Here is a 22,735-nt window from a genome sequence, read left to right as displayed (position 1 = left end):
CTTTCTTTCTTTCTTTCTTTCTTTCTTTCTTTCTTTCTTTCTTTCTTCCTTCCTTCCTTCCTTCCTTCCTTCCTTCCTTCCTTCCTTCCTTTCTTTCTTTCTTTCTTTCTTTCTTTCTTTCTTTCTTTCTTTCTTTCTTTCTTTCTTTCTTTCTTTCTTTCTTTCTTTTTTCCCTTTCTTTTTTTCTTTCTTTCTCTCTTTTTTCTTCCCCCCCTTTCTGTTAATGGTCTTCCTGTCCTCCCCATTTCCATCTGTTCTATACACTGTGGTGCCATATTGATCTTCCTAAAGCATATTTTTGATCATGTCAGTCCTTTACTAAGACAAATTCCTTCCTTACTAAAGTAAGACCTCCAATGACTCTCCCTAACCTGCCAAATAAAGACCAAAATGCTTAGCCTGGCATTTAAAACCTTCCAGGATTTGACCCCCTTTGTATCCTTGTTCTCACCTTCTGGTATCGTGCACTCCAAGCAATCTATACTGCTTTGCTTTTCCTTGAACATCCTTTAATACCTTTGTTCATGCTCTTTATTCCCTCTATCTTAAATGTTCTTCCTGCTTCTAGTTGTGTGTGATTCAACCTTCAAAGTCCAGCTCATATGCCATTCCCTTCAAGATTCCCTCAACCAGAATTAATTTCATCCCTTTCTGGAGGAACATGGCATTTTTGCCTGTCAGATTACATTTTCACATTCTACCTAGTGTTGTCATTCAATCACATCAGTCGTGTCCGACTCTTCATGGCCTCATTTGGGATTCTCACTCAAGATGCTTGTCATTTCCTTCTCCAGCTCATTTGACAAATGAGGAAACTGAGGCAAACAGGGTTAAGTGATTTGCCCAGGGTCATAAGCTAGTAAGTGTCTGAAGTCAGCTTTGAACTCAGGAAGATGAGTCTTCTTGACTTTAAGACCCAACGCTCTATCCACTGAACTTGGATGTTTTTTGTTTTTTGCTTTTTTTTTGTTTTATTTTTTAAAGATCAGTACATTCCATGTATAGAGTTTAGAATTATGCCTTGCAGTTCTTTTGTGATTTCACTGGTATAGAGAATGCTCAGTGAGAGTTCTCCCTCTCTGCCAATGCAGGTCTGCAATGCTCTGCAATTTATCTTCTTAGATAGCTGACTGGGACCCTAAGATGTTAAGCAATAATATCCATACTGCTGCAGAAAATATATTGACCTTAAAAAATCACTCAGTAAGAAGTCTGAATTGTAAGAATTTCTCCGTGCCTGAAGAAGTTCATTAAGATCCTAAGGTAATAATTATTGGTGTGTTACAGAACAGGTTGGATTAGTTGTTAGCATCATGTTGGAGCTATCTCCCAGGAGAAAAGTAATCTAATTTATCAACTCCATACTAACAATTGAAGCACATAGTACACTGGATGGAGACTTGGCTTTGGAGTCAGAAAGATCTGGACTAAAGTCTGCCTCTAACATGTACTGACTTTGTGACTTTGGTCCAAGTCACTTTAACCTTCTAGCACTCTAGGCAGGATTGTCAAACTCTAAAAGAAAATGGGCTGAGAGGAACAAGTCCCTACATAAAGATCTCTACATATTGACTTAGTTGTAAAATGTTATTCCATGTTTTATTGTATTTTTATTTATTTTGTTAAATATTTCCCAATTTCATTTTGGTCTGATTTGGGCTGCACTAAGGAGTGTTACCGGCCACTGGTAGCATGTTTGATACTTGTCCTCTAAAACAATAAATCATAGGGCACTTTTCAATCTGCTTAAGTAGGCTTTTTTATTTTTTTATTTTTCTTGGGGAATGTTATACTCCAATGAAATTACAGGCATTATTAAAAAAATCTCATAGCATCTAATATGTATTCAACACTGATTTTAATAGGGTGAACAATAGGTAATTAAAAAAAAATCTCATTTACATTGCCCTTGCTTCCTCATGAAATAAAATGGTCCTAGACTCTGTTTTCCTTCGGGGAGATCATAGAGTTCTACAGGTTGCAGGTGCCAGCAAACAGTGTGTTGTTCCGTGATTACTGTCTTCTGGAATAGTAGGGAAAAGGAGACTTTCTGGGTCAGCTTAGCATTCTGCACTGACACAGGGTCTAAAGAAAGGCAAGGCTGTCCTCTACACTGCCTGCTCACAATCAGGAAGTCATCAAGTATTCTTTCCTTTTCTTTGTTTTCCTTATTCCAATTCTTTATACTATCACAAATACCCATAGTTAATAAATATTTCCTGGATTTGGATCAAGTTTTAAATTACTGAAAATTTTACTTTACTGATGGAAAAACTCTGTGGGTTGTTCATCTGACTGTTGCCACTCCCTTATCCCACTCCCATTCCTCCTGTTTTTTTCATTTTCCTTCAATATGTTGCCTTCCTCATTAGACTATAAACTCCTTGAGGGCAAGGGACTATCTTTGTTGCTGTTGTTTGCTTGTATTTGTAATCCTAGCATTTAGCATAGTGCCTGAGAAATATAAGCATTTAATAAATGTTGACTGGTAGCAATGAATCACTAGGTTGAGTCAGGAAGATGAGTTCAAATTAGCTGTGTAACCCTGGGCAAGTCACTTAGCCTCCCTCTGCCTCAGTTTCCACAATTGTCAAACAGGGATAATAATACCACCTGACTCCTAGGGTTGTTGTAAAGATCCAAAGAGATAATTTGTGTAAAACTACACACACACACACACACACACACACACACGCACACACACACACAGAGTCCCTAAAGTCTGGACACATAGAAAATATCATTTACTATGCATATTTCCAAGAAATGAAATAAATGAAATATTCAACAACATTTTATTTAATGAGCATAAATTTCAGCCATGACAATTTCATATGGAATAAAAGCTTTCATTAGCTATTGGGGACTATTTCCCATATTAATAAGATTAATTTAATTTATTCATGAGATTTCCTGTGTGTCTCCTATGTCTTCCTATGAAATCTCATTTATGCTGACTCTAGGTCCAGTGCTTTATCCTCTGTACCATCTAACTACCCCATATATGTGTGTATATATACACAAACATTTGTACATACTCTCTATATGTATATATAGCACATACTATATTATATATGTATCGTTCTATATGCTGATATAATATACATTCTCACCTGTATCTATGAGTTTATGATTTTTAACAGATGTAACATTTCTGTGTATGTGTTTGTGTAATTGACCTGACATTTTTCCTATAGAAAGACTGAATTTTTTTTCCGGTGAAAATCCAATAGCAAAACACTCCAGGTTGACTGTTGACATACATGCATAATATAGACAGGAATTTGTAGCAAAAATGTCAGTCTTCCTACACTCCAAAGGACATCGACAAGGAATTGTCTTCATTTGTATATCCTTAGTGAGAAAGCTTTCAATAAATGTTAATTGAATGATTTCATATCTTGGAAGTTTGGAAAGGTTTTGAAATGCAGATCCTTATTGCTTCTCTAAACTTTGCTGTTTAGTGGTTTTTAGCAAACCAAGATGTCACTCTTTTCCCATCTGTAAAATAAGGGGATGGGATCAGTTATGCCTGAGCCTATTTCTAGCTCTAAAATTCTATGACTTGGGGACTGCAGAGGATTTTGAAACTCGAGTGAAATACCGGCCCTGAATGAGCGCTGTTGAAAAAGAACAGGTGCATCATTTGTGATTGCCACATTTTTCAGTCAATTAGGGACATTTCAACTATTAAAGCTCAAGAGGAGGTATTCAGAGCTAAATGACCCATTCAGGAAAAACAGTCCCAGAGAGGAAAGCTAAATGCAAGATGTACCTGCTGCCACTTTGGTGTTCTCTTTTCCTGACATGAAGCCTTGCATCTGAATGGTTTAATGACCCCCTGCTGGTTACCTGTATTTAGTGTTTCTGTCTTTATTTCAAGAGCACCTTCCCTCTCAGCCTGCTTTCTGAGTGTACTTCATTGTTACGTCCCAGACACAGCCCTTCAGCCTTGAGATTCATTAGTGCTTTGCGCTGTTGCACATTTGCCTTTCTCAATTTTGGACTTTTGTTCTATAATAACCCCATACTTGAGTTCTCACCTGCTGGTGGTTGTTTCTCTGTCTTCACTCCCAGGCACCCCAAATGACATGTTTTAGCTGCTTCAATATTTTGCCACACTCTTTCAGTGACTTTGGATTAAAAGACATCTGATTATTTTCTAATTTCTTTACTGGTTAAGAAACTATTTCATTTTGATCACTATAAAATTTTGTTTTAAAAGTTGGTAAACAGGAGGAAAAAATTACCTTCCTACCTCTCTACCTCCCTCCTTCCCTCCTTTCTTCCTTCTTCCCTCCCTCTCTTCCTCTATCCTTTTTCCTTCCTCCCTCCCTTCCTCCTTCCTCCCTCCCTCCCTCCCTTCCTTCCTTCCTTCCTTCCTTCCTTCCTTCCTTCCTTCCTTCCTTCCTTCCTTCCTTCCTTCCTTCCTTCCTTCCTTCCTTCCTTCCTTCCTTCCTTCCTTCCTCCAGAACTTACTCCAGAACTTACTCCATTGACTGGCACAAAGCCCTTAATCAGTGAATGAAGGCTTGTTGACTAATTGACTCCAAACTTGAGTCATTCACAATCCATAATTTTCTTAAGTTACTACAAGGGAAATGGAAAAAAAAACATTTGATTTCTCCTCCCTCTCTTTCCCTCCCCTCCAAACCAGGTCCATAGTCTTATAGTATCAAGTATCTGCACCTGAAAGGGATGTAACAGTCATCTAGCTTGCCCACCTTACTTTACAGATGAGGAAACTGAGGGCTAAGTAATATAAGTATGAAAATAATATTCTTGGAAGATAATAAGAGTAAAATTTTCATAACTACATAAGTCAAGGAGTTAGAATAAGGCTCCTACCATGAATTTCCTTCTAGTGATGTATCTATCTATCTATCTATATATATACATACACATATATATGTATATATATGTGTGTGTATGTTTTATGTATATACATAAGTATATGTATACACACATGTATGTGTGCATATCTATGCATCTCTATCTACATCTATTGCACAGTCTTTTCATCTTGATTTTAGTAAAAATTTCCAGTTGAGTCTCTTTTAGGCCTATGAAAAGTATCCACCATTCCCAAATTGAATTCAGCATTGTATTGGTTAGGATGAGGGGGGGGGGGGGGGGGGGGGGCTGTGGGAGTAAGGATGGGGTGGGCAGGAAGAATAAAGCAGAGGAAAGGTCAGAAAGAATCCACTCCTACCATCTACCAACAGAACTCCCAGACCTGTAGAAACAGGATTTCCACTCATAATATTGCAGTCATTTATATAGGGCTTTAAGGTTTATGGAGTGCTTTGCACATGGTATCTTATTCAATCCTCCCAACACCCCTTATAATGTAGCCAGTGAAATACTATTATCCCCATTTTAAAAAAGGTACCTGAGGATCAGGGAAGTAAAATGATCTCATCATCAAGCAGTTAAGAAAATAAAAATGTCAATATAGTGTTATAATTATAATAATTTATAATAACGATGTAATGTATAATATTATTATTTAAAAATGCGAGCTATTATTAATAAATAATAGAATCAGAACTAGAACCCAATCTACCTGAATCCCAATGCACTGCTTTCTCTCTGTTCTACCATACATAGCCTCCTGGTCCCCTAGTCTTACTTTCCAATTTAACGCAATCTGACCCATCTCGATGCTTATTCAATAAACGCTCTCAGAGCTACAAACTAAATAATCTCCCTTTGTTTCGTGTTTTTTAATCAGCTTTTCAGATTTTTTTCCACATCTTTATTTTGTTAGAATTTTAAGTTAATATTACTAAAAAAAATAATAAGGTGGTGGGGGAGGAACTCCATGAAAAAGCCAATGGTCTTTCTCAGATTACTGTCAGTGCTCATGCCCACTGACAAAGCCGGGCTTCAGGAGCCAGAGCCCAACTTCATTCCTCCAAAAGTGAGCAAAACCAACATGAAACTAGATGTTTCTGATAGGTTTTGATGATCCCCATCAAAGGTTTTGCTGAATAATATTGATGCAGCCCTTACTGTTTTCTTTCACAGGCTGGAACTCTCTTCGCTCCAACACTTGAAAAAAGTCGCTCACGCTTTTCATCTTTTTTTCTATCAAATTGTAAACGCTGTTTCTCGTCAAAAGGGCTGAAGGAGCTCCTGCTTTCCCTTGAAATTTTATTTTATTTTATTTTTAAAAGAGAGAGAGAGAAAATCCCCTTTCTTGACTAATACTAATAATACAGGTCAAAGTGTCAGGAGATCTACAATAAATGGAAAACAAAAAAAGGTTTCCCTCTTTTTTCCCCTGCAGTACAATAGCCCTGGAATATAAATTACCAACAGAGATGAAATAATACTTCAAAGCCCACAGGGCATGGCAGTGCTGTGTTTACAAAGTATTTTGGCCGGCAGGATGAAACATTAAAGAGATGGTAACCCATGGACTTGGGGGGAGGTGTTAGTGAATGGCCTAAAACTAGCATGAGGGAGAGTTTTTCGGTCCCTAGAGCCTGTGACCCCATGATAAGCTTTGTTTGACATGGGCAGCTGCAGTTATCAACAGATGTTTCAGCAATAAATAATTGGTATCATCTCGGAAAAGGCCCATCTACCTGGGGAGAGGGCATAATACCCCAAACACTGCTCTGCTATTACAGCTACATTAATCTCCCATCTATCCAGGTTTCTTGGAGAGCTTACTGCAGGTGTTTTTTCTGGGAGAGAGCAGACAGACTCTCTCAAGCTTTGTGTGTATTGTAAAGGAGGTTGGCCCCTGCCATAAATTTCTGTCCGAGGCCACACACCAAAGGGAAAAAGGAAGGGGAGGGAATGGTGAGGATAGGAGAGAAAAAAAAGGCAAAATATAGTATAAATATTCTGTTGGAGTTGGCGTGGTCAAAATGACTGGTTTCCCCAATTTTACTGAGTGTGCTATAGCATAGAAAAACATATGTTTATAACTTGCTTTTTCTCAGTTCTGTTATTCTTTGACTTCGTTTTTAATCAATGGAAGAAGTTTAAAGGGACAGTTTGTATCCCAAATGTGCTGTGGTTACTCCCTCCCCTTTAATGAAGTTGGGAACTTGTTATGGGGATGGGATTGTTTTGGAGCATTAAAAAAATTAAACAAAACAAAAACAACTCTCACACTCCCATATGAAAAATGGACTCATTGGTGGGGAAAGGTCTGATGAAGAAGAGAAGGGAAAACCTGAGAGGGAAAAGGAAAACAGATAAACTAAGTCACAGAGTGAAAACAATTATGAAAGCTTAACTGTCCAGCTTCAGTGAAGTTTAAACTTAGATATAAGCAACATAGCAGCCTCAAGCAAATTTCTCTCTCTGTCTCTCTCTGTCTCTCTCTCTGTCTCTCTCTCTGTCTCTCTCTGTCTCTCTCTCTGTCTCTCTCTGTCTCTCTGTCTCTGTCTCTGTCTCTGTCTCTCTGTCTCTCTCTCTCTCTCTCTCTGTCTCTCTCTGTCTCTCTCTCTCTGTCTCTCTCTGTCTCTCTCTCTCTGTGTCTCTCTCTCTCTGTCTCTCTCTCTCTCTCTGTCTCTGTCTCTCTCTGTCTATCTCTTTCTCTCTCTCTCTCACACAGACACATGCACGCGCACACACACAGAGATGTATAACAATGACTATGATTGGGTTTTTGTTTCTGAAAAAACTAAAATAATAATAGTGGGCTAGGTTAAAAGTTGCTGGGTCTAACTTCTTAAAGTGCTAGAGTTGTCCTTATTTACAAAACAGGGTCTTTTAGCAATCATACACCAGGGAGCTACACAAAAGGGAAAGATCTGAAGGATATTTTCAAAGTATGTGCATTTTAAAAATTATAGCTCACTGAATAAGCAAATATAAACTGATACTCAGAAAGCCACACAGAATAAAAATATTATTCGAGATAAATGGAGGCCTAATAGTCTAAATTCTTGAAGATGTCAATAACTGACCTTATGAGCTGGGTATCAAAATTTTAAATTCTCAGTGCTATGAAGTTTTTGTTTGCCAGATATATAGAATAAAGAGAGAAATCTGATGCTGAATAACAGATGCATAAGTATAAGAGTATTCTGAAAATATGAAGTACAAAATCCAGATTCCAATAATCATACTTGCCCCATATTTAGTGAGGTTTTTTTTTTAATCGATAGCTTTTCAATTGAAGTCAGCATAAACTCACAATGAGAGAGAGAGATATGAACCAGAAGGCTAGAATTGAAGAATAAAATATGGGGAATAACATTGTAATAGACCACCTCTCCATCCCTTCCTGAGTCCTCAGCTGAAGCAAAGACAAAGCCCCAAGCAATGAATGTCTAATTAATGGCCCATCCATCTGCATGGGTATTCTGCCATCACCTGCCATCATCCCATCTTTTAAACAGTTCCTAAAATTCTTAACTCCACTATCAAGTCTTTCTGGATTGATTAGAGAAGGATTTATTGTTTCATCGTTGCCTATCTGATTTGGACATTTCCTCCCTGGTATTCAAGTCTGTCTCAATAGACTTGTATGTCAGTATGCTGTCCTGTCATATTTTGGTTTAATGTTTCTATAAGGCTGTCTATCATGTTCTCATCTATAAAATTAAGGGGTTGGACTAGACGGCCTCTGAGATCCCTTTCCAGCTCTATACCTAGGATCCTATACATGTTTGTGTGTGTTGGTGCTTATTTCTTACACGTTATTCTAGTAGGCAAGGACCAGTTGGTGGTATACTGTCCCTTGTGTGGCACCATGTGCAATCAGATATAACGAATAGCAATGCTAATGTTGCTACAAAGGCTTGGTCTCTGGCTTAATTTCATGAGTGTGTGTGTGTGTGAAAACCATAAGATAAGCATCATTTCTCTTATGAAGCATTCAGGAAAGAACAGGTAAGTTTAACAAAATAACAAAAAATGGCACTTTCAATGGCATCCCTAGTTCCTGACTGGCCAGTGAGTTTACAGTCCTTGGAGCAGGCATGGTGTTTTCTTCCTGGTATCACCCATGTAGAAGTTCAGTGAATCCATTTCCAGAAATTCATGATACTCTGGAAGGCCCTTTCCCTGATTTGGAGTATTCATAGTTATTCTGTTTCCTGTCAGTTGACTCCATGGTGATGGAAAGACTAGAAGCAGCTAGCGAGGTGGCACAGTGGATAGAGTACTGGACCAGGAGTCAAGACCTCAGTTTAAATGCGGCATGAGATACTTACTAGCTGTGTGGTCCTGGGCAAGTCACTTAACTTCTGTTGGCTTCAGTTTTGCCAACTGTCAAATGGGAATAATTACAGCCCTTACCTCACAGTTTGTTGTGAGGATCAAATGAGATATTTTTAAAGTGCTTAGCACAGTGTCTAGCACATAGTAGGTGCTGTATAATACCTGTCCATTTCTCTTAACCTAATTGGCTGCTAAAGTAGAAATGAGAGTAAATACAAAGAAACTTGAACAGATAAAAGGTCACTCTTTCCCTGGTGGCTTTCCAGCAACTGAGGAAGACTTTCTATAAGCCTCCAGGTGGAGGGGATGAGTCAGCTTATGGATGGGCTAACCTATCTCCCCACTTGGTCATCAGGAGGCCAGTAAACACGATGCTGCTGCTTAGTCCTGGTGTGTATTAATATTTTCCTTCTTTTAGGTGAATGAATATTGAAGACTCAATGGACCAGGGCCACCTCAGTCCCTAGGGAGAGTGGACTAAAAAATAAATTGGCTACCACTAAACATTTCTCCCAGAAGGTTCACTTCTGGATCTGGCACAGCCAATAGAGGAATTACTTCCTTGCTTGCAAGATGCAGTGTCTTGGCTGCCAGGTCAAGTCACTGCTGGGCTGGGTCAAGCTGATTCCTCCAAACTGACTCATCAAGTCAATAAACACAGCTATGTACGCTAGTCATTGAAGCTCCCAAGTTTGTGACCTGGTCTATTTATTCTACCTTCAATACCTCTGTCACCTAAAGAGTAAGACAGAATAAACACAAGAGACAAAAGCAACAGTGCCATGTGTTCATGGACACATGACAGCTTGGGTGGGGAGATAGGCAGTTGATGGCTGAAGGCCACAGCTAATGCCTCTCTTCACACCTAGAGGCATATGGCATTTCTTCCTCCTCCTTTGAGTGCTGCCAAGAAGAGAGAGAGAGGTGAAGTTTCCCCACTGAAGCCTTTTGAATTCACACAGCATTCCAGTTCAGCAGTTAATTAGAAGGTTTTTTATCACCATGGAATAAGCCAACAGGAAACAGGATACCTGCACATGTATGTAAGTGGAGAAATTTTCCTCTGTTGCATCATACATTTCTGGAAGCGTGCTTACCAAGCCTCCGTACAAGTTGATACTAAGCAGAATATACCACACATGTTCTAAGGACTGTAATCCCATTGGCCAGTTCCTTCTTACACTGAGTTCTTTTGTGATAATGGAATCCACTATCACCCCGCGTAGTGGTATAAGTGTGCCCCAGTACTGTACTGAAGTCTCTATAATTGAGTTCAATGAATAAAGAATAAACATGTCGGTTATTCTGGAACTCAAAGACACAGCTTCCTTCATTGATGAGTAAGCAAAAGGGGAGCGGAGACTAAGAAGCACTGGGGGTGCATGTCAGATCACATTAAGACTTGAGATAAAGTGTCTATGACCATACCACCCTGAGTGAGCCTCGTCTAAGCAGGGTTACCTTGGCTAGTATTTGCACAGGAGGGCATAAGTTAAAAGCTAAATTTCCTTTAGTCCCCAAAGCAAAAACACTTGTGAAAGTGCTGTGGATTTTTTAAAAACCATAGTCAAATTTAGGAAAGTACAAAACAAAACTATATGAAAACAATAGGATCCAACATGCTATTTCTAGCATCTTAATGGCCTCAGGAATGCTGTGATCTAATTGGTCGTAGGCGAGCTTTTTGGCTACCAATCCATTAGCTGTTGTTTAGGCTTCCCATGGACAGACTTCTGGATGACCAGTCTTTTTCTAATAGCTACTTCCCCTCATTAGTAAGTCTGGCAAAGCCACCAGAAGGGATGTAGGCGTCTTGTGCTTCAAGAAATCTGATCTCAGGAGACATTTTTCAGACTCTCAAAATGTTACACTTGTGGGTTTTAAAGAAACAGGTGGTGGGAGCTCCTTACCAGTAACTCATGCAGTCTGGCGCCGATTGCATCTTGCAGATTTGCTTTGTCTTCGGGCCCCACGGCTTGTTTGTACTGCCATTTCTCTGGCACGAAGGGCCACTTCATTTCCTTGGCCTCTTGGATTAGGGTCCTTAACTCGCTGGGGAGTGAAGCTGAAAAGGTCAGAGTTCAGGTAAGGAAATTGCAGGCAAAGAAAAGGCAAACCAGTCACTCATGTTATGATGAAGCACCTCTGTTAGAAAAAAACAGCCTCCCCCTCCCCCTCAGCTTCTCCTTGGATGCTCCAAACTGTTGGTTCTAACTCAGAGAGTAATAATGAGAAGTTACCTGTCAGGGGCTGCCTTCCTCTGCTCTGCCCTACAGGTAAATTGGGGTACTCAGGCATTGAAAAGTGTTTTTAGCAGGAAGCAAAGCACTCCAGTGATTACCTTTGCATGAAGAATCAGAGAAAGGAGTGGCGGAAATATTATTTTCACTGTCAAACGAGGAAAAGAATGGCATGGGTGGGGAGTCAAGTGGATAGAGGGACAACAGAGAGAATGGGGAGAACCCACTCATCCGGCCCATTCTTGTCTGGTGTGTTCCATACTTTCACTAACAGTGAGTCAGGATAGAGAAAGTTAGAAAAGAAAGGAAGAAAAGAAATCAAAGGCCCCAAATCAACAAATCAGATTTGAAAGGGAGTAATAAAAACTGAAGACTGTCATAGAATCAGAGAATTTTTGGGTGGGGGTAGAAATGATCCATCAACAAGTATTTATTAAACATTGACTATGTGCCAGTCATCGTACTAGGCACTGGGGCTAGATAGAAAGACAAAAATCAAACAGTTCTTGCTTTCAAGAAGGTTACATACTAGGAGGAGAAAAAAACAAAACATGTATAGACAAATACTAAAGACATATAAAGTAGGTACTAGGTAACCTTGCAGAAGCAACCACTGAACAGCTGAGGGGATCAGTAAAAGTCTCCTGCTGTAGATGCAGCCTGAATTCAAAGGCAAATTTTGAGCCAAATGTTGAAAGAAACTGGGGATCCCAAGAGACTGAGACGAGGAGCCAAGGTGCCCCAGGAAGTGAGGACGGAGGCAGGGAAATGGAAGATGGATTGTGGTGCATGAGGGATTTGAGAGATTGTTTTGCTCGATCCCTTCATTTTACAGATGAAGAAACTGCCACTCACAGTTGCCAAAGGAAGAAAGGATAGCAAACATTTGCTAAGTGTCTACCCTGTGCCAGGAACTTTACAACTATTATTTAAATTGATCCTCACAACCACTCTGGGAGGTAGGTATTAATATTATCCCCATGTTTACAATTGAAAAAATGAGGCAGACAGAGATTAAGTGACTTGACCAGGGTCACATAGCTAATAAGTGTCTGAGACTGGATTTGAACCCAGGTCTTTCTGACACTAGACTCAGTGTTCTTTTCACTCTTCCACATTTTGTTATTCAATTGTGTCTGACTCTTTGTGACCCCATTTGGGGTTTTTGTGACAGAGAGTAGAGTGGTTGGCCATTTCCCTCTCCAGCTCATTTTACAGATGAGGAAACTCAGGCAAACAGGGTTAAGTGACTTGCCCAGGGTCACACAATAGTAAGTGTTTGAGGCCAGATTTGAACTCAGGAAGATGAAGTTCAGTACTCTCCCCACTGTGCCACCTAGCTGCCACATAAGTCAGAGATGGGAGATCTGGCACTTGAATCTCTGGCCTTTGACATTCTCCACTAGTCCACATGAACGCCATGGGATTACGTCAAGATAAGCCATATAATGTACAGAAAAAGAAGCTGTAGTAAAAGTTTAATTTTAACTTTAAAAAGTGAAAATTTTGTTACACAGAGATAGAACACTGGAAAATTGGGGAAGTCTTGAGTACCAAACTGGAAGTCACTGGGAGGTTATGGCTACTAAAATATTTCTCTAATAGAAAGCAATTTTGCTGTTGTTTTTTTCTTCTTAAACAAACCACTTTTAAAAATAGGGTTTATGTATTTCTGTTTTTTTAAATTTAACAGCAGATCCTTACTGATCCTTGATGGTCAGTGGATAGATTTGATGGGGGGGGCAAACTCAAATGGGGAAGAATCCATCCTAATTTCAGTATAATTAGTTTCCTTTTAATTTTTTTATTTTAAACATTATTTATACATTACACCAAATATGTGTGTATTTTATTTTATATATTAAAAGCATTCTTCTGAGTAAGGGTCCATATGCTTCATCCACCAGCCAATGGGGTACATAGCACAAAACTGGTTAAAAATCCCTGGTTTATAGTATTTCTTTTCCTGTTTTTGAGCAATATGATCCACTTTTCCAAAAGGTCAAGAGTTTCAATGGAAAAGCTCTAAGTTGTAAACCTTGGTGCTTCTGAGAATTGATTTTTTCCTGGAAGCTAGACCCTTTTAATGCTGATCAAGATTGCATGAGGGCCTTTTTTTGCTGTTACATCATACCGCTGACTCATATTGACTTTACAGGCCATTAACCTACCCCCACCTTCACCCTACCCCATCATTTAAAAAACTTATTTTGTTTTCAGTTCCAAATTCTCTTTCTTCCTCCATCCCCTCCCACACTCTTTGAAAAGGCAAGAAAGAGGACACCCATTATACATCTAAAGTTATGCAAGACATTTCTATATTAGCCTTGTTTAAAAAGCAAGAAAAATAAAGGGAAAAATGCTTCAATCCACTCTCTGGGTTCATCAATTCTCTATCCTCTCAGATGAACAGTTTCTGTTAACTTTGCCTCATAAAGCTATGCTTGTAAAGTTCATTTTCTATATCTAAGTATAAGATTTTGCATTTATTCTTAGCGAATTTCACCTCACCAGATTTAGCCCAATAATCTAGCCTGTCAAGGACGTTTTAGAGCTTGACTCCACTTTCTTCTGGGTGGGCTACCCCTCTCAGCTTAGTATCACCTGCCAGGAAACCAGAGATTGTAAGAGGCTGAGCTGAGGAGGCAAAGCATTCCAGGCATAAGGTAAATTTGGTGAATTTGATGAGCATATCATCTATGCCTTTATCTGAGTCATTGATAAAGATATGAAATGGTACAGCACCAACCATAGATCCCTGGGGTACTCCACTAGAGACCTCTTGCCACATCACTATTAAATCATTGCTGTTCAGTCATGTCTGACTCTATGTGACCCCATGGATTTTGTCCATGTGACCCCATGGATTTTATGTCCACTGTACCACCTAGCTGCCCATTGCTATGTTTATCGTTCAGGCATTTTTCAGTCGTGTCCAACTCTTTGTGACCCCATTTAGGGTTTTCTTGGCAAAGACACTGGAGTGGTTTACCATTTCCTTCTCCAGGTCATTTTACAGATGAGGAAACTGAGGCAAACAGGGTTAAGTGACTTACCCACGGTCATACAGCTAGTAAGTGTCCAAGATTGGATTTGAATTCAAGTCTTCCTGACTCCAGGCCTGGTGTTCTATCCACTGCACCACCTAGCTGCCCATATAGAATCACTAATTACCCTTTAAACCTATCCATCCAAACAGAATCCATCTGATGGTATTGCCAACCAATCCACATCTCACCTCAACAGTTGCATGAGCCCAATAATAATATGAGCTACTTTATCAAAGGCTTTACTAAAATCTAAATGATCTACATTCACCACATTCCCCTTATCTACTAGATTAGGCTGCTGTCAAAAAAAAGGAAAGGAAATCAAGGTGGCATGACCTATTCTTGGTGAAACTGTGCTGGTTCTTTGTAATAGACTTCTCTTGCTAGTTGTTTGTCAACTTCTCTTTCGTGATCCATTCTAGACTTTTCCCCACAATCAGAATGGTTTGCAGACTATTCTTTATCCACTCATACCCACCCCTTCTTAAAAAAATTGTGACATTTGTTCTTCTCTAACATTGCAGCTAGATGGTGCAGTGTATGGAACTCCAGGCCTGGAGTCAGGAAGACTCATCTTCTTGAGTTCAAATCCGACCTCAGACATTTCTTAGCTGTGTGACCCTGGGCAAGTCACTTAACCCTGTTTGCCTCAGTTTCCTCATCTGTAAAATGAGCTAGAGAAGGAAATGGCAAAGCACTTCAAGAAAACTCCAGATGGGATCATTTGTTAAGTTGGACATGACTAAAATGACTGAACAGCAGCATTGCAGGACCTCTCCTGCCTTTCACTGTTTTTCAAATATCACTGACAATGGCTCAGCAGTCATATCTACCAGCTTTTTCAGGACCCAGAATGCAGCTCAGTAGGGCCAAGTGACTTGAATTTATCAAAGGCAGCTAAGTGCCCTCTTACTGTCTCCTCACTTATCTTGGACATTAGTTCCAGGGTGGTCATTTTTGCTCTATCAGTTACAGTATAAAGATCATTAATCTTTGCAGAGAAAACAGAAACAATTAAGATTGAACCCTGCCTTCTTTCAGTCAGTTATCTTTGTTCCCCCCTACTCCTCCCCCCCCCCAGCAAAGATCCTGTCCTTCTGGTGATTTTTCTTTTTTCCTAAAAACAAAAAGCAAAAAAACCCCAACAACCTCTTTTTATTGTCTTTAACTTTTCATTAGCTCATTCAGAGTTCAAATATCCCTATCATTATTTTTATAGGATTTATTCCTTGGCCTCACTTCAAACTTCAGTATATTTCTTTTTTTTTATTAGATTTTTCTTTTTGCTTTTTTTTTTGGAAGGGAGAAGGTAGGGAAATTGGGGTTAAGTGACTTGCCCAAGGTCACACAGCTAGTTTTGTGTTAAGTGTCTGAGGTCGGATTTGAACTCAGGTCCTCCTCACTCCAGGGCCAGTGCTCTATTCACTGTGCCACCTAGCCATCCCCAGTATATTTCTCTTTAAAGTATAAGTTGTTTGGTCAGTTCCCTGTGCAATTAAATTGGTCCCTTCACATACACTCCATGTTTTCCTTGTCTCTTCAGAATTTCATTCTTGACTATCTTCCATCTCTCATAGGCTGACCTGGTCGGAAACATTTCACTTTATGTGACCTTGCTATCTTTCCTCTGAACTCTTTGAAACCTGCTTTTCTAAAATCTAAGGTAAGGGCAGCTAGGTGACACAGTGAATAGAGAGTCCTGGAGTCAGGAAGATCAGAGTTCAAATCTGGCTTCAGACACTTAACATTTACTAGCTGTGTGACCTTGGGCAAGTCATTTATCCCCAATTACCTTGCCTCCCCTCCTCCAAAAAGGGAAAAAAATAATCTAGGGGAGACATGAGGAGAGACTGCATTAAAACAAAAACAAACAACATTTCTAAAATCTAAGGTCTATGTCAGATTATGCCCAGATTGCTTCTGAGAGAGGTATCACTGCCCCTGTGGTAAAGTGGTTACCTGCTCAGTATTTGCCATCATTTCCCACCCTAGCAACCAATTCCTTCATAGGATTGACAACTAGATGCAGAAAAAAATTTCCCCTTGTTTCTTCCTCCACTATCTCTAGGGGAAGCCAAGAGGTTGTTAGTTGCTCTGCTTTTGGTAGAGAGGGAATTCCAGCAACTGCAATCTCCTCATTCCCAGATGCATTGTAAAGCCCTCAAAAACTGGTTCCTGAAAGCCAGTTGTTAAATTTCCCATGTGAGTATTTATATCTCAGAAATCAGCAATAGTTATACATTGGGGCTTAATGTGTTGTTTTCTTCATAGTCTAGAGTTTAAAAAGTGAAAGGAATATGGTAATAATGTAGATTACATATAAATGTGTGTGTTGTGCATATATTCCTTCCTGGAAAGCTAGTTGCTAAACATTTACCAGCATATCACTGCCCATTATTGCTATAAGATGTCTCTGTGCCAGGCCTGTGGTCTGTTTTCTGGATGTCTAATCTATTCCCTATTTTTTATCCAGGTGATCTGTAGTATATACCAATGACAGTTACCCCTGTTTTTTCCTCCTTTGATCTTCACTGAAATTCTTTCTCCACTTCTACTACAGAGGCAGTTGGTACAGGGATTAGAGCCGCGGACCTAGAGTCAGTAAGACCTCAGTTCAAATTTGGCCTTAGACACTGGTAGCTGTGTAACCCTAGACAAGTCACTTGGCCTCTGTTTGCCTTAGTTTCTTCAACCATAAAATGGGGCATAATAACAGCACCTACCTTGCAGGATTGCTGTGAAAATAAAATGAGGTACTGTTTGTAAAGCAATTAGATGGGTTCCTGGCACATAGTAGGCATTATATTCCCTTCTGCCTCTGTATTTTCTTTCTTTGATTCCTGGATCTCCTGGCATGAAAATCACATCTTAATATACATTGCTACACCATCCTCCCCTTTTATCTACTCTGTTATTTTTGAATAAGGTATACAATCCAGGGCATGCAATCATTTACAGCTGAGTCTGAAGAATCTTACATACTGCACAAGAGTGATTCTCAAAGGATGGGCCAAAGCATCATGGTGGGTCTTGGGTTTTACTAGATGTACTGTAAAATTTTAGAAGTTATATTATTGTCGATGAATTTTCTTGTCCAGCCCATGCATTATGGGGACTATAGAATAAACAAATCTTGCCTATTGCACATATAGAGAAACCTCAAAACACATTAGACCCTTGAGCCTTAAAAAAAAAAACTCCACAAAAACAGCTGGTCTCATTGAAGGAAAAGGCACATACACGAGCCTCTCATAACACTGCCAGCTTAAATATGCAGACTGCCTTGGTTCCTTAGGAAAAAGAACACTGACTTATGAACTCTGTGTGTGTGTATGTACATATATATACATATATATGTACATACACACATACATACATACATATATATATATATATGTAAAGCTTTAAAACCACTGCTGTATGCCTAGGTACATAACCAGTCATTTTTACTATCAGTTTCTGGAAATGTCTCTAACGTGGGCCTGACTTTCTTTTTTCTTAAGAATCTTCTTTTAGTGAATCAAGTATTAGGTAATGGTACTTGATATACAGCTGTGATTTGAGATGGCATATGATTTTCATACACCTATGAACTACTTAGAGTTTTGAAGAAATGCAAAAATGTTTTAATGGGAAAAGATCCATCTCATTCTAGTCTCATCCATATCAACCTTTCTCTAAACTCTCTATCAGCAAAGTCCAATGGGAAATACCAAAATGGAAAAAAAAAGTCCCCAGAATAAGCCTTTTCCACTTACGTATTTGGCTTTCAGTTCCTTTTTCCCCCTTTTAAATCTCTTTGGGGAGACTCGCCCATGCTGACAAGAACAATATCTGAGGGAAAGGGTGGGATTGGGGGGGAGGGAGAAAAAAGAGGAATAAAAAAGGCTGTGTTTGTGTTCAGAGAATCCCTTTGGCTCAAACTGCTGCCATAAGTGACCCTGTACTAATGCCATTCTGTTGTCGCACATGCAGGCTTGATGAAATCAGTGAGCACAATCCGCCTGCTAGGGCTGTTCAGAAACCACCTGCCAGAGGAGAAGGGATCTGCCATGCAAGCCCAGCCAGCCTCCCCACCAATCCATGCCCTCCAGTGGCATGTCCACGCACGGCAATTGTGCTCTGTTATTAAGAAGACTGTCTCAGGCTCTGCAGAGATGTTTGCTCCTTCTTTGCATTTATTCTATTCAACCAGCCCAGGGCAGTGGTTTTCAGCACAAGCAGCAGCCTCCCTTTGCCCTTTGATTGCCTACTTCCTGAAGCTCCTTACCTGAAGGGCCGTGTCTAATTTCACGATTATAAAGTGCTGATTTGCCTTATCTGGAACTAAACTGATTATTTCTCCCATTCTGTGGCATTTGAGAGGAAAAAGAAAAAGAAAAAGCTATACCTGATTAAGGGGTTCAGGGTATCCCCTAAAAGGAGATCACAAAGTTTAAAAGAATTTGTTACAAGGAGGAAAAGTGTCCTATGGAGAAAAAAGGGTATCAACGTCAATGACAGAACATTACATGCTGCCCATGGAGAGAACCACGGACAGCTACTCAGTCTGCTTTTAAAGACCAGGGGACCTGTTAGTGATGGCCAAGGAGATGCTTGTATGAAAATGCAGATCACAGAGCAAAAAGTGTGTTTTTAGATAATGGCCTGATTAATACTCCTGACTGGGACATGCTAACTAAAGTTGACAAATGATCGGTGATAAAGCATGTTATATTGAAAAGAGCACAAAAAGGCAGGTCAGAAAAAATGGAGACATAAAAACAAAAAAAGAATCTTGTATTAGAAAAAGATACCCAAATCATTGTACACACATCAATATGCATATGTGCAACATTTAAAATCTCTCACACTACTTTGTAGCCATTGCCGAATAACCAGAATGAGAATATAGTGTGAGGTTAACATGGAGAATGTCTTTCTATTTACAAAAACAAAGCATAAAATTCTCCCTGCCCCCCAAAAAAAGAAAGAAAAAAGGAAGGAATGAGGAGACAATGACACAATGAAGTTGATAGAATCAAAGAAAGATGAAGCCAGACTAAAAATGGGTTTTCACTCATAAGTGGAGCGAGAATATGTAGGAAGTCACTTTCTATACCTTCTGATCTAAAATCACATTTTTTCCCATAGATTTTTTCAGAATACAAAATTGAACACAAACCAAAATAATTGTGCAACCACTAGTTTTCATGATATTCATTCTACATATGAATTTTTTTTTACTATATGTTAGAGTTGATTGATTTCATATCTCTTTGTGTCATTAAAATATCATTATATAAATCTATTGATGCCCTCCAAAAGAGAGATTGAGTTTGAGGCATGAAATATAAACCAAAACATTAGAAATCTTCAGGCAGAGGCACAAACTCTGAGGTTTATTTGTTGTTTGTCTTTTTTTTTTAATTTAAGAAGTGGCACCATTCAGAAGTTCATTTTTTTAATAATTAAAATTTATGTGCAGCAGCAAACTTGGGGCCATTGTTCCTCTTGAACCAAACTGTTCCTTGTGGTCTCATGTTTACTGGAGCCTAAAATTGGAACTGACAGCAATTCACTTCAACAAAGTGGGCTTCCTCCCCTGCCTGCCTGCAGCCCATGTCCCATTCATGCCCCAGAAATCCAGCCATCTCTCACTGCTCATCTGCCAAGGGCAGACAAATGGGGCAGGGAGGAGGACGGGCATCACACAGGACAGGCTAAGAACATGGAACCAGTGGGATCCTTTCTGGTCTCCTTCCCCCAGATCTCACCTTGACACTGTTCATACCGTCTCTTGTCTTCCTTCCCCAATGGCCTGGAGAGTGTGTCCAGTGCCTCTTTGCACTCCTGCAGCAGCCCAGCCACGGCTTTTTGATTATTCATGATGATTACTCCCCCTCAACTATGAATTTGGTGTCCCTGGGTGCAGAGTGATCAATTACTCAGGAGAAGACACAGATTCTCAATAAAGGGATCCCCTTCAAGGCAGAGGTACCTGGTGAACAAAAGAGATGGGGGAGATAATTAACTAAAGCATCATCAATTATCTGCAAGGCTCAAGCAGGGAGAGATAATAGGGGCAATGCATGGAAATACATGACAGCCTCTGAGGACTTTATTAGAGGACAGTGTGAAATTACCACAGGGCCTACTCCAGAGGGAGAGCACCTCAGAGGAAGCAGAGAGCAGAAGGGACAGAGCCCCAGGGTGGGCTGGCAGCCAAGTGAGGAGGCCAAGCAAGCAGTGGACATTCTGGATTTCTCTACCCTCTTTATGATTCATTTTCATGCGTTTGGATACTTTTAGGGCCAGACAGGCATCAGACTTTCTATCTCTGGCAGACTACAGGAAACAATCATATAATCCCAGGCTTGAAATTCAGTAAGTCAGCAAATATTTATTGAACACTTACTATATGTTGGGAACTCTGCTTAGTTAGTTCTGGGAATACAAAAAAGGGCAAAAATAAGGAGCAGTATATAGAAGATATAGAAAGAAAGAGAGGGGGGGGAGGGAGGAAGAAAGGAAGGAAGAAAGAAAGGAAGAAAGAAAGAAAAGAAGAGAGAGACAGACAGACAGACAGACAGATAGATAGATAGATAGATAGATAGATAGATAGATAGACAGACAGATAGATACATGGATGGATGGATGGATGGATGGATGGATGGATGGATGGATGGATAGATGGAAAATAATTTCAGAGGAAAGGAAGTGAGAAAGGGAACCACCTATATTGTGCCATATTATCTGATCCTTACAACAATCTTATGAGTTAAGGGCTATTATGCTGCTCCTTTTATAATTGAGGCAGGCAGAGTTTAAGTGACTTGCCCAGGGTCACATGTAGCTAATAGGTGACTGAGAAATGACTGAATAACAACAAAAGTCAGTGCAATTTTAAGCTGATTGGGGCTATTAAAGCTTAAAACAGCATTAAGACTTTTGGGACACCTTACATATGCGTATCTAGCTCTGTATCTATGATTTATTTCTATGTCACATCTTTATGTCTATCTAAAAGTCTGTGTTTATATCTATACACAAAATAGTTCAGTACAAACTAGTTTGGACACTAGCGATTGAGGGGGGATCAGGAAAAGCTATATGCAGATGTCTGTGATGCATCTTAAAGGAAGAGAGCATGCTCTGTGAAGAAGAGGCAAGGATGGAGTGCATTCCAAGTGTAAGGGATCACTGCAACAAGGCTGTAAAGATGGGTACAGTGGATCATGGTGTCATAAATGAATCATAGAGAAGACAGTTTCAATGGATCAAAGAATGTGGGAAGGGTAGTAATGTCCAATAGAAAAGTAGGTTGAGATTGGATTGTGTAAGACTAAAATTAAGCAGAGGAGCTCATATTTTGTTCTAGAGGCAAAAAGAAGTTACTAGAGTTGCTTGAATAGTGAAGGCACATGGTCAGATATGTGGTTAAGGAAATTACTTTATCAGCAGAGTATAGAATGGACAAGAGAGGTAAGAGGCTCAAGGAGGGGCCACCAAAAAGGAGACTTTTGTAACAATCTGGAAACAAAGTCATGAATGCTTGACTTAAAGTAGTAACTGAGTAGAAAGAAGAGATCGGAAGAAAGAGACATTGTGAAGGTAGAGATGACAAGGTTAGATACATGCAGTGAGGTAAAGAACCAAAAACATTGCTGAGATTATGAATCTGAGACACTGGAAGGATGGCAATGCCTTTGACTGAAATGGGGAAGTTTGGAATAATGGAAGGTTAAGAGAGACAGATGATGAGTTCAGTAGACATGTTGAGTTTAGATGTTTCCATGGGGCAATGTCCAACAGGCTGTTTTCTATGATTAGAAACCTTGTGTATATCCTGATGTGATCATTGGTTTTCCCTCAGAACAAAGTGAAGACAGGAGGATGAAGCCAAGATAGAACTTAGTGACTGGAGAAGAGAAAAACAAAGTTGTCAGCATGAAGAAGCAGCATTGGCATAGCCACCACCATCACTTATTTCCATGACTACACTAGGACTGTCCCCAAGCCTGGAATACTCTCCCTCCTCATCTTTGCCCATTAGAATCTCTGGTTTCTTTCTTTCTCTCTCTCTTTTTTTTTTTTTAGCAATCAGGGTTAAGTAACTCGCTCAAGGTTACACAGCCAGTTATTTTTGTGTGGGTGTTAAGTATCTGAGGCTGGAACTGAACCCAGGTCTCCTGATTCTGGGGCCAGGGCTCTTACTCACTGCACCACCTGGCCACCCCCAGAATCTCTGGTTTCTTTCAAGACTCAGTTCAACAG

General features: G+C 39.7%; 1 protein-coding gene across 9 annotated transcripts in view; it reads right to left on the bottom strand.

The window, feature by feature from the left end:
• ALPK1 (alpha kinase 1) overlaps positions 1-22,735 on the bottom strand; it is a 152,339-nt gene that overhangs the window by 50,459 nt on the left and 79,145 nt on the right. For all 9 annotated transcript variants that reach the window (XM_069095308.1, XM_069095333.1, XM_069095302.1 and 6 more), the window contains 2 exons: positions 20,236-20,459; positions 11,100-11,254 (listed from right to left, as the gene is read on the bottom strand). In XM_069095308.1, coding sequence (XP_068951409.1) covers positions 11,100-11,254; positions 20,236-20,347 — 267 coding nt within the window. In that variant the 5' untranslated portion in view covers positions 20,348-20,459. The remainder of the gene's footprint in view (positions 1-11,099; positions 11,255-20,235; positions 20,460-22,735) is intronic.

The sequence above is a fragment of the Petaurus breviceps genome, unplaced genomic scaffold (assembly GCF_028583685.1).
Source record: "Petaurus breviceps papuanus isolate PSGF00001 unplaced genomic scaffold, PetGlider_PUasm1.0 126, whole genome shotgun sequence".
In the NCBI taxonomy this organism is placed as follows: domain Eukaryota; kingdom Metazoa; phylum Chordata; class Mammalia; order Diprotodontia; family Petauridae; genus Petaurus; species Petaurus breviceps.
Note: the sequence above shows the minus strand (reverse complement) of the source record. Positions and strands in the feature narration are given on the sequence as shown.